The sequence below is a fragment of the Lepisosteus platostomus genome, chromosome 3 (genome assembly GCF_059453375.1).
Source record: "Lepisosteus platostomus isolate fLepPlt1 chromosome 3, fLepPlt1.hap1, whole genome shotgun sequence".
NCBI lineage: Eukaryota > Metazoa > Chordata > Actinopteri > Semionotiformes > Lepisosteidae > Lepisosteus > Lepisosteus platostomus.
In genome coordinates this window covers 39,033,981-39,046,406 of record NC_142613.1, presented here as the reverse complement: position 1 = coordinate 39,046,406, position 12,426 = coordinate 39,033,981, and the positions used below count along the sequence as shown (strand labels likewise).

The 12,426-nt window shown below is 34.0% G+C and overlaps 1 protein-coding gene across 9 annotated transcripts in view; it reads left to right on the top strand.

Moving 5' to 3' along the window:
- Nucleotides 1–12,426, top strand: part of LOC148674869 (1-phosphatidylinositol 4,5-bisphosphate phosphodiesterase beta-4) — a 154,020-nt gene that overhangs the window by 87,185 nt on the left and 54,409 nt on the right. For all 9 annotated transcript variants that reach the window (XM_088625576.1, XM_088625581.1, XM_088625582.1 and 6 more), the window contains one exon: nt 11,079–11,176. In XM_088625576.1, coding sequence (XP_088481702.1) covers nt 11,093–11,176 — 84 coding nt within the window. In that variant the 5' untranslated portion in view covers nt 11,079–11,092. The remainder of the gene's footprint in view (nt 1–11,078; nt 11,177–12,426) is intronic.

Here is a 12,426-nt window from a genome sequence, read left to right as displayed (position 1 = left end):
TTTTACTCAGGAGTGGCTTCTGTCTAGCCAGTCTACCATAGAGACCTGATTGATACAGAGGTGGTTGTCCTTCCAGCAGGTTCTCCCATCTTTACAAAGGAACTCTGAAGCTCTGTTAGAGTGGACGGCCAGCTCTAAGAAGAGTCTTGGTGGTTCCAGACTTCTTCTATTTCACAATGATGAGGGCAACTGTGCTCCTGGGAACCTTTGCCAATTTTTGTATACCCTTTTCCAGATCTATGCACTGATACAATCCTATCTCGGAGGTCTACGGAAAGTTCCTTGGACTTCATAGCTTGGTTTTTACTCTGCCATGCACTGCAACTGTGGGACCTTATAAAGACAGATGTGTGCCTTTCTAAATTATGTCCAATCAAGTGAATTTACCACAGGTGGACTACAGTCAAGTTCTAGAGCCATCTCGAAGATGATCAAAAGAAATAGGATGCATCTGAGCTCCATTTGGATTGTCATAGTAAAGGATCTGAATACTTATGTAAATGAGAGATTTCCATTTTTTTATTTTTAATAAATTTGCAAAAATTCCTAAAAACGTGTTTTCACTTTGTCTTATGGGGTATTGTGTGTCAATTGAAAAATAATCAATTCAATCCATTTTGAATACTTTCTGAAGGCATTGTATATCAGTAAGCTCTTTATAACATTTGCATTGTTGGTCTGTGGCTGTATCTTTTCAGATCATCAGTTCTTAACCTGCTTCTCAGTGTATATATATATTAATTTTTATACCTTTCTCATGATGTCAATCATGATGTAAATTCCATATTCTTATGGGAATATGGAAACTGTGATATTGCCTAAGTAATTTGAAAGCAGATGAGTTTTAAAAAACAGTATATATTTTGTTTATCTTTTGTGAAATTAATGATAGAAATGAAATAGAAAGAAAAAACACTTAATTCTGATATCATATGAGGTACTGTAATTTGCTGCCAGTGTCCCTTAGCCAGCAATTGGCAATCTGTTGACTGAAATGTAGGGAAGGCAGGTGCACTGTTAGTTATTATTGATCAGTTGAGGGACTTCAAGGTTCATTAAGAGCAAACCATATATTGTTCAGTATGTAGGCAGCATTGCGTGATCACTGTTCATTTTAAATGAATGTCTGTTTTCTGTTAAACTGGTCATTTGAAGTTCATAAGATCTGTAAAGACACATGCCAGTCAGGTTACATCAGTCTCAGTCTGGCTTAGTTTACTATCGGAAGTATTTTATTGCTTTTATCTTGGTCCAACAAGACTAAGAGTGAGCAGCATCAGAGAGTCTGCACTGACATTTTTACACAATTAGTCCTAGGCATTCTGAAAAAGAGGCCAGGCTTGTAGAAGTTCAATTGCTGTCTCAGATAGGATTAGGGAATACTTTATTATAAAGCTTATCATTGGCATTTGTATAGCCTTAGCTATTCTTGGACTTGAAAATAAAAGGTGTCAGCTCTCAATTGGATAAACACTGGAATCCTCTGAGGTAGAGAGTCTGTCTACAATATCTCTTTTTTACTAGCAAAAACACACTGTTCATAAATCTACAGTATATACTGTACTTCATTGTAATTACTTCATGAAATCTGACATGGGCAGTGCCTTACAATACAGTGCCTGTTATTTCAAATGCATTTGGTGGCATGTTTCAATATTAATATTCGTGTTTAACTTACATCTTATGCTGATTAGGACACATTTCTTTAAATAACATAAGCAATATCTAGAAATAGCATAATATCTAGCAGAAGGCTTATCAATAGAGGGCTATACAAATATCATAGTAATTCAAGAAAACGGGACAGCTTTTGAACCTTCAAACACTGGGGGGTCATTTCTGACTTGAGAGTTAAAGAATGAAGCTGTGAATGTGGGTAATACCGTTTTCCTGAAACTCATGATGTCAAAAGAAAAGCTACATGTACTGCTTTTAAATTTTGTCATTTACATATTTAAAATATTGTATTGTATAAATTGAGCCATGGTTTTAAACAAATCAGATAATTAAACAAATTTAGTCCACCTGTTTTGAAAATTTGACTTTTCACCAATACATAACAATTTGGTAAGAAAATGTGTCATAATTAAAATTTTAAGGACAACAAACTGGAAGAATAGTACAAACTCTGTATACTGTTCATCTTAGTTTTTTTACACTCTTTAATTGTGTTTCTGTTTTATAAAAGAAAATGGAAATACACAGACCTGATGACTTTTGCATAATTGTTATCTAATCTTATAGTTATATGGTTCAGAGATATGGTCAAATACATTGAATTTGAGAAATACTGATTAAAATCATTCTGTCGGCATTTTCCTTTTCGCTGTCCACATGACTCAGCACAAAGAGATCACTTGTGAACACAACAGGTTTTTTTTCTTTGATTTTGGATACAGATATTTAGAATTGCCTTGAAGCAAAAAAAAATGCAAAAGTGTATCTGATATGGCCAAAATGTGTACATCACCATAAGCCTTAGTGCACATTAGGTGCAGGGCAGCATAACACAATTCTTATTAGAGAAGTAGTTTTTTTTTGTTCTTATTCTTATTCTTATTCTTTTGTTCTTTTGTGTGAGTTGACCGTGCTAAAGTGGACTCTGGATTATGCAGTGACGATGGGTCACCAAGGAGACTTTCACAATGACTGTAAATAATTCACCTGTTTTCAGTAAAGTCACTGATTGTTTGGTGTGTTTGATTGAGTCACATGGGGTTAGTTTGTATATCAGGTGTGTCCTTGTCTCATGGGTGCGTGGTGTGTATTTGACATTAGAGTTCATTAGAGCAGTATCCAGCAGACCAAGTGCATGTGGATGGTGGTAGTGTACACCCCAAAGTGCTCCTTTACTTTATGCCTTTTGGAGTGTATTTTGCAAAGGCCCCCATTGGCCACCTTTAGGTGGGGACTTGCCACACAATTAAGAATGTTTTAACACATAGTCCAAAATAAAATGTTTAAAACTTTGAAGGTATATTCATGGTACTGATGATTCATGACCTGATTTCTGCAAGAAAATATTTCCTTTTATCTTGTGTGTGTTGATTAAAAGGCAGTCTTATGGGGGTTCTGAGTGATTCAGTGGAGCTGATTGCTGTCAAGATTAGTTAGGCTTCAGTCAACCAGGATATGCTTGAAGACAGTGCCTACTGGGACTTTACTGTGCCCCTTTGAACCTATCTTTCTGAAAGTGGACAAAACACTGCAACTCCAGTTGATCTTACCTTTCCTGTAAAGACTATGTTGAAAGAGAGTCTGCAGTCTATAATCCCCTGTGCTGGTAAAGTGGTTTTGGTGATGAACCGTTTTAACAGTGATTCCAGATTAGGAAGGTACAGTATATTTATAAAAAAAACAAATTTAATGCAAATCCACATAATGTCTAATATAAATAATTAGAAGTAATGATTTATTTTAGATATATTTGTATTTTAAAATATCTGCTATTTGGATGTAGCAAAATTCTTCTTCTCTTGAATGTTTACAGTAGGCTTATTACCCAGTCCCTAAATTTAGACAATGACATGCTGAACTGATGAATATTACTTTTGGTTCCATTTCAAATGCTATTTGTCAGTGAATAACATGGGAATTCACTTTGATGCTGGGCTTGGCTACTATTATGATATTATCACTGTTTAGATTTTTGCTCAGCTATTTTAGTTAAATATATTCTAAGGGTTAGTGCTCAATTTATTGTTTAAAATTATGATTCCTAAGTGAAATAAACCTTTTGAACATCTTTACATTTTGTGAAAATTGGGAGTCCTGGTTATTCCAAAACTCAAAATCGAAACACAATGCAACTATATTACATCATTTATAATGAGTATTTTGTGTCTCACATTGACTTGTTTGGAGATTGTTTAGAGATTGGACAGACTGAAGGTAATTTTCTATATTGACATTCAAGTATGAAGTAAGTCTTCCATAAGTTTAAGGTGAAGGGAGCTGTAGTTGTTGAATCCTAAGCATCATTTTGCCATTTGTTGTGTTGTGAAAGCAAGCCATTTATGACATAAAATGATTATTTCTGTGCTATAGCATAGAGCACTATTCAAAAAACCCAACCAATTCTAGTCTTGGTATGAATCAGTTATTCCTTTTCCTTTCCCTCATGTGATACTCATCTATAAACAAATTTTAGACCTATAAATATTCCTTGTAATCCATTTGACAAAAATCACAAATTTCAGCCCCATCAATGCCTTTATTATACAAGTCCTTGGTTGGAGTATGATGCTACTTTATGCACAGCTTGTCTTGTTTTATTGCATGAACCTCTCAGACACTCTTAGACACTCATAAGTGTTATTTAACAATTTTAGATTGAATGTATTTTTCTAACTTTTTAACACCATGATTGTGATTTTGTTTTCCTTAATAAAGTACTGTTTTTAGGACAAAGTCACGACTTCACAGTTTCTATACATATAAAAATACAGCCTTTCATGATTAACGGCTCTTCAAACAAACGTTCTAATTTCAAGAAAGTTCAGTTTCCAGAAATGTCTGTTTAAGATCCTTGGACCAGTTAGCTTTTTAAAAACAAAAAAGAACTAAATTGATCAGCTGAATGGTCTCTTCTGATTTGCAGACTTTCATGAAGACATCAGCTGCAGGTATTGGCAGAACGTTAGCATTCCAAATAAATAAGCCACATTCCTTGAAGACTAGAATAAGATGCCAGTCAGGGAGATATAAGTACCAAGGAGTACCAAGACTGATGTTGACAATCTCCAGCCTTGGCGACATTTTTTGTTTACCTTTACAGCAGGGTGTTTTGTCTAGCCGGTTCATTAACATTGTTAATAATACAACTGGAGGCAGCGGAAGGGCTATTAAATAGAAAGTGGTTTTGTTTTTCTCAAGAAATTCAGTTCTTAAGTGCAATGTGCTTCTAAATAGAGACAAAACAGAATGATAATAAACACCTGGGATTTAAAATGCATTTTAGTGTGCAGACTCGTAGTTTTGTACCTTTGCCTAAACAGAATAACTGTACTTAATTGACAGGGATGAGCCATGCATGTTTTGGGTTAGCGGAGTAAAACGTGTTGTGGTTATTAGTCAGTTCTCTAGGGAAGCAGTGGTGTTAGTGGTAATGTTAATGGAGTAAGTAAAAGCAAAAATGATTGCCTCAGTTTTCCATTATTATTTGAATGAAAGGAGGATAGAAGTTACAGAAGACTGTAACTCTTGAGTTTTTGTTTTGCATTGGGAGCCTTTGTGTTTATAGGTGATACATACATATATATTGTATACAAAACATAATACATTATGTATCTATATATGTTATATCTATACTGTATATACAAAAAGAAATATTTACATATTACTAAGGTGAATGTCAATAACATATCAATTGTTAAAAATGGTTAAAATATCAACTGCCATTCACTGATAATGATTCTTCTTAGCTAACAAAAGCATGCATCCATCCTATCCATCCATCCTCTAACCACTTCATCCAATTCAGGGTTGTGGGGGAGCCAGATCCTATCCTGGCAAGCAGTGGGTGCAAGACAGGGTACACCCTGGATGGCACACCAGTCTAATGCAGGGCAGACACAGAGATAAACACTCATACCTAACAGTATGTCTTTGGACTGTAGAAGAAAACTAAAAGCACCCAGTGAAAACCTACACGAACACTGGAAGAACATACAGACTCCACACAGATAGCACTCCAGGTCCAGAATTAAACCCAATGCCGCAGCAGTGCAAGGCACCATGATGCCACTTTGCCACCAGTAGCATACCTTAAGGCTTTAAGGATATTTTTGTTGTTATTTAATCATTCCTTGACTTTGAAGTGCAGAATTAAAATATATCTTCATTGTTAAAGAGGCCAGTCCCAAAATGGACTTATTGTTATTTGTGGATAGCAAGGTTAACTCACTGGCAGTACTAAAATCTATTTGGCAAACATACTGTAACTACAGATTTGATAATGATGCTGCAGAAACCTTTATTTTCATGTACTGACAATGCTTGATTTTTGTTGGTGCTGTTGTCCAAAGTGACTTATTTTTGCACCCATTTATGAAGAATACAGTTTAGTGTTTTATTTAAGTAACTTGAATTATGATTTTTGCTTTAGGGTCCCATCCAGGATTTGGGGCCACATACCTTTATAGCCTTCTATAGTAAGATACCTAAGCACTACTTGAAATGGCTCCATTAAACTGCCATTTATACTTTATTATTTATCATTTAAATTGCCATTTTTTTAATTACTTGTCTTCTGGCATTTGCTTGATCTGTTCAGTTAATTGATGATTTATGCTTTCTACAGTACACATTTTAAGTGTTTCACGGTAGTACTGAAGCATAAACTTCCTTAATAAAAAATAACAACTTTGTTGAATCTATGGAATGAGCATAATTCACCGCCACCTATGGACTGTCAAAGAAATATAGTTACTGTGACATGGTTTAAAAGAGGAATGTACAAATAATAAAACATTAGAATCGGATTTGTCTGATGATAACTATTTTATAGTAATAATATGTAAAGGGTATAGGAGCAATAATGTTGCTTCACCCATGCCTTTACTTAATTCCCATCTCTACAGTCTTAATTATTAAGATTCACTACTGCTATACATACTGTACCTGTATACACTACTATATAAAAAAAACTTTGCAATCCATTCATTATCACAAATCGTATGTTCTTCTGGAAAAGATTGCAGCAATGCGATAACAAACTTAAAAGACTGGATACATTGCACACAACAGAGCTAGTTACAACTATTAAGGGAGGATGAATAATGGCGGAAAGGCCACTCCTGCTCCTCATGAAACAGGCATGTCTTTGGAAGATAGAGGGATATTTGGAGCACTTAATGAAACTTACGGAACATGAAGCAAACATGCAAACTCCACATAGAAGGTTTGCCAGTTCCAAATCAAGGCACCAGCACCAATTACTGTGCCACTGAACTGAAATATCTAATTTTATTTAATAAGTTAAAAACAGAATTATAGATGGAACAGATGGATCAATACAAGAGATAATTAACCCAAGTCTTAAGAGGAGTTACAAGATAGTCAGCTAACAATTAGGTTAACAATTTAAAGCAATTACACATGTAAGTCTGTATTACTGCAGGTTGTGATAAGAATACATTTTTTTTGTATTTGCAAGGATTATTGTTACATCTTAAGACTTCCAAAAGTTCTATATACAGGCAAAAACAGTGAGGGCAAGATATCAAACCTTGAAATAAAATGGGGAGCTTGCACAAAAAATATATTAATGGAATTCTTTAGACAGCCCATTTTTAACAGGTGGGTGCAGATCTTGTGATAGATGTATTAAACTGCAATATCAGAGGAAAGTCTAATCACAAAAATGTCAGGACTGCTAACACAGTACACTGCAAGTACATTTTGTAGAGAAGGCTGTTTTCAAGGAAGATTTCATTGAATTTTCTGTTACAGCTGTTGCTATTAGTGTTCCTTTAACAAATCCAACAAGGGCACACAAGTGCAACTATCAGGATGCCATCTGAAGCAGGCATTTCATCTCAATTAATTTAGAAGGTTCTTGTTGTTCATGTATGAATCAATTCCATTTTTTATCTTGATTTGAAGAGAGAAAATGAGTGTTCTCAAGGTTAATGAGCCACATTACCCATTTAAACAAAAAAGTATTTTAAATAAAGAGGCTTAGAATTTATAACAGCACACTAACCCCAAAATGATTAGCATTATACCAGTTTTAATTTACATGTACAAGACCTTGCTAGAATACATTATTCAAACTCATTATGATATTTCATATTACAGCAGTTCTGAATAGAGAATAAATGCAAATAAGGCAATGCAGTGACAAAAATAATGCAACTACAAACTTTCTGCCCAAATGCAAAATGCCAAGATACTATTTATGTTTTTGGAAGAGTATTTGAGTAAAATCATACCATACCTGATAATGCCTAAAAATGCAGACACGGTGGAATAATGATCATTAGCTACTGTATACTATTCTTTGACTGTTATATGTTTTGGAGTTCCATACAAAATTACTGACAGTTTTGTTTTAGCAGGTAAGAACTGAAGGATAAAGCTGAAGCTGAAAGCCACTTCCATATGCACATGGAAGATATGCAGTACTGTACTGTACATGTGGTGATGTGATAAAGACAAAGTAGTTAATCTTCTGTCCATCTTCTGCCCAATGAGAACAGCATAGTGTGATTTCTTAGTTCAGTTTAGGACGCATGACAACTTCAAGTCATATCGATAAACGAGACTTTGCAATTCATTTATTCTGTTTTTTTTTAAATGTGATTATAAAATTGAAAAGACATGTGGACATGTATCATTGTTTTCAGTGTTGTATTAATTTCCAGCAATTTCAGCATTTTATCATCTTTGTTTTATTTTGTTCTGCAGTATTAACAGATGCTTTGAAATGCTGGAATAGCCTTTCTTTTGATTTTATGTAAAAGAATCATCACTTAATTTTGTTTGTCCCTCATTTATTTGATCAAACTTTTTTTAAACTTTTGTCTGTCCTCCCCTGTGTACCTTTATAATTGCGAAACATATCTCTGTGACTTTCAGTACTTTTTACAATCTGGAGTGGAACAGAATAAGACAATGAAGCTAAAGAACCAGTACACGGTGACAGTTCCCACTGTTTTATGCTGATCTTTTAATAGCTCAATTGTTTCATTAACATATACGTTTCTGTTTTATTACAACTTCAATTTAGAGTGCTCTGCTGTGAAAATTAATCATGCATTCCATTTCTTTAAGGACACTGTGCTGTGAATTTCTTGTCTTAATTTGAATGTATCAAAATCAAATGAGTGAATTTATATTATCACTCATTCTGATACATTGGCCTTCTGCTATGAAACGATACATTCATATCATCAGTCTTCCATAAATTGTTTCATAAATAACAAATGGCATCATTTCACCATTACTATACTGATGTATAATGAATACATAACAAATTTTACGTTTTACATCAATAGCTCATTGGCCATATACTGTACATACAGGTACTGTATCTATTTTGAAGTCATGAGACAATACATTTGTTCGTTATTTCAATTGTATTGATGCTTGGTAAAATTCAAGGTGCTCAGTGTTTCATATAGATGTTGAGTAGAATCCTCATAGTGAATTGATTAAGACTATCAAAGTATATAACCATCACCAGTATGTGTGATGAAGGTCGTGCTATTGTTGTGATTGAAGGCAGCCTGAAATGCTACTTGGAGGTTGAAAAGTATAGCTTCAACAATCAGCAGACTAGTTCACAGAAGAAAAGAAACCAACTATGTGATAAACAGGCAGAGGATCATCAGTACAAATGTATTGTCTCATTACTTCAAAATAGATACCTGTATGTACAGTATATGGCCAATGAGCTATTGATGTAAAACGTAAAATTTGTTATGTATTCATTGTACATCAGTATAGTAATGGTGAAATGATGCCATTGTTATTTATGAAACAATTTATGGAAGACTGATGATATGAATCACACAGGCCCCAGGACTGTCACATCCTTCTGATCCATCTCCATAATCGTTCTGAGACTGCAGTGGCTATAGAACATGAAATTTCTGGGGAAAATAATCCACATTTCAGAATGACTGTAGCTGACCCTGCACATGAAAATGATCCACATGGAGGCATTTCAGGGGTAACATTTTAAAGATGTTGTCAGTAGGTAGAACACCACCTACTGGTCCTTTACCACCACTTACATGAGCAATCTTGTTTTACCTTAGAGGTCTCCTTACCCAACACTGCTAAACCCAGTCCTGCATAGTTTCTTTGATCTGACAAGATCAGGCTGGATGATGATAATGCTGAGAGTACTAGAATACAACTTTGAGAAAACCAAGATGAGAACCTGCAGTGGCCAACTATTCTGCTTGCTTCAGCGCTTTTACAATTGTGGTCAGGGAGATCATTCCATAATGCTGAACATGTTTTCATTTCAGCTGTGCCACATTTCATACTGAAAACCTAACATTTTTTTACATTTTCTGTATACCTCTTAAATAAAAAAGATAAATATATATATATTAATATTATTAATATGAAACCCATGAGATTAAATTATTTTATTTTGTACATTATTATATTTTGTAAAGGTAATTTGAAAAAGCTTGATTTTCAAATCTTTCACACTATGGTGCTAGATTCAGGTATAATACTGTTATTATATTAATTGATATTTTATATAGATGCAAAAGTTACTATTTTTGATTTCTTAATAAAGAATGGAGAAGGCCTATGGATGCATTGAGTTAGCTTTAAAATAAAAGTACAACATATGTTTTCAGCAGTAGTTAAAGGAATCAAGCATTGCTTTCTGTTGGCATTTATTAATCTTCAAACCACAAAAAATAATCTCTGGCTATGAATTATTCTTTTATTCAGATGTTTCATCTCTCCTTTGATTAAAGAAGATGGGACCAATAGAAAAATACTTTTTTTTAAAGAAATCTTTTTGAAGATCAGGCTTTGATATTCGTTGATCAGCTTTATATTTAAAATAAAGGTATGCTTTTTAGTCAAGTTTAAAGGTGTGGGTTTCACTTAAATTATAATGATGCTATACAACAGTTGTGTCTCAGAAAAGGGAGATGCCTGGATGAAACAGAGTGCAGATCCTCCCACAACCCCCCTACAGTATAACCAAGCACTGATTGTTTCCTGTTCGATTTCAGTTTACTAGCAAAGTGTAATTGCTTCAAATATTTTCTGTATTCTGATTAAATTTTCTCTGTCCCTGGTTTGTATGTCAGAATGTGTTGTTTACACAAGAGTTAAGGATTATGGGGGAACTGAAAAGTGGTCACCACTGAAAGCAATATGATAGTGTTAGCTACCATTAAAATTAAAATACAGTTTTGAATGTGATACAAAAAAAACAATTAACAACTGGATTTTCCATTGCTTTCATATTGGTTACTTCCCAATTCACCTCATAGAATATATAGGTACAGTAAATGTTTTTTTTTATATTGTGGTATTTGAAAAATAAAAACCTCAATGTATATATTTTGACATCCGCTGTATTTCTTGCTTTTCAGATTTGTGAGCAGCCATGGCAAAAGCATACGAATTTAATTGGCAGAAGCCCCTCCCTGATTTTTTGCAAGCAGGTGCTGTGTTTGACAGATTTGAAGAGGTAAGGAGTAAGTCATTCTATCTGACATTGACTTGAATGATTTTGTATCTGATTATTTGCCCTTTTCAGTCATCTGTTACTGAATTCTGTTCCAACTTAAAAGGAAATAATGACATATAATAATAGTGAGGCTGTTTTTATTAACTTCAAGTTCTAGGAAGAAGCATAGGTGTTTTATAAGTGTACAATTAGTTGTTACACTGTATTGAAAATATTATGGGAGATTACTCATTATGACATTAATGACATAATTTTGTTTGCATGTTGTTTCCTAGTATCGTCTTTGTCCATTTTTGTGCTTTGAATTTTTGTGCTTTGAAGTGCTTTGAATTGTGTTGTTTACTGTGTATAAAGTAAACCTAAAAGAGTTAAAAAGAAAATTAAAACTTAACCAGCAACATAATTTTGTTTTTTCAATGACAGTGACATCCTTGGGATTTCTGTTTCACAGTATATATTCTCTGTTATCTACTGTATGTGACCTCCATTTTTTCACAGTGGTTACATTCCGAAACTGTATTTCAGAAGAATTGACTCAGATCTAACAGCACGTGATTCAACCCTAAAAATATAGGGCAGCAAATTTGGCCAGAAATGTTTCATTTTGTATGACCTTATCACATCTTTTCTGAAGTCAGGCAATTTCAGTTTTGAAGAAACTTAAAAGTTTGTTGCATGATCAGTCCAAGAATGTCAAATGGTTCTCAGTTTATCTGAAAAAAAAGGTTTATGCTTCTTTAATAAATTAAGGCAGTAAAGTAATACACTGCAGCCTGTAATGTGTAGAATATGTACTAAAGATCATCATTGGTTTGTTACATGGAATGCTAAGACTCTCTTTATTATAGTTTTAGTCTCATTCTAGCTCTGTTGTGCTGAGCAGCAAGTGAGAATTATGCATCTAATAATTTTGAAGAGAGGCAGTCTCAAGGGCAGTATCTTCCTCAGTATCATAAATTTGATAACATCTGATATTTACTATTCTTATTGCAGATCTGGTGAGTCATTTCTGGCCACAAGTTGTCATTTTAATTACACATCAGCCCCAGCATTAAAACAGTGCTTTTTCAAGCTTTTTCAATATTTCAGTGCAATATTTCAATCATATTGTTTTAGTTTGATTTTGTACAGAACACATTAAACTGCTCCTTGCAAAAGCGGTCATAAAATAGAATTAAAAAGATGCGATCCAGAGTAAAAGCCATTTTGTTCAGCTTTTTACTGGTACTGAGCTACACTTTTTTTTTACA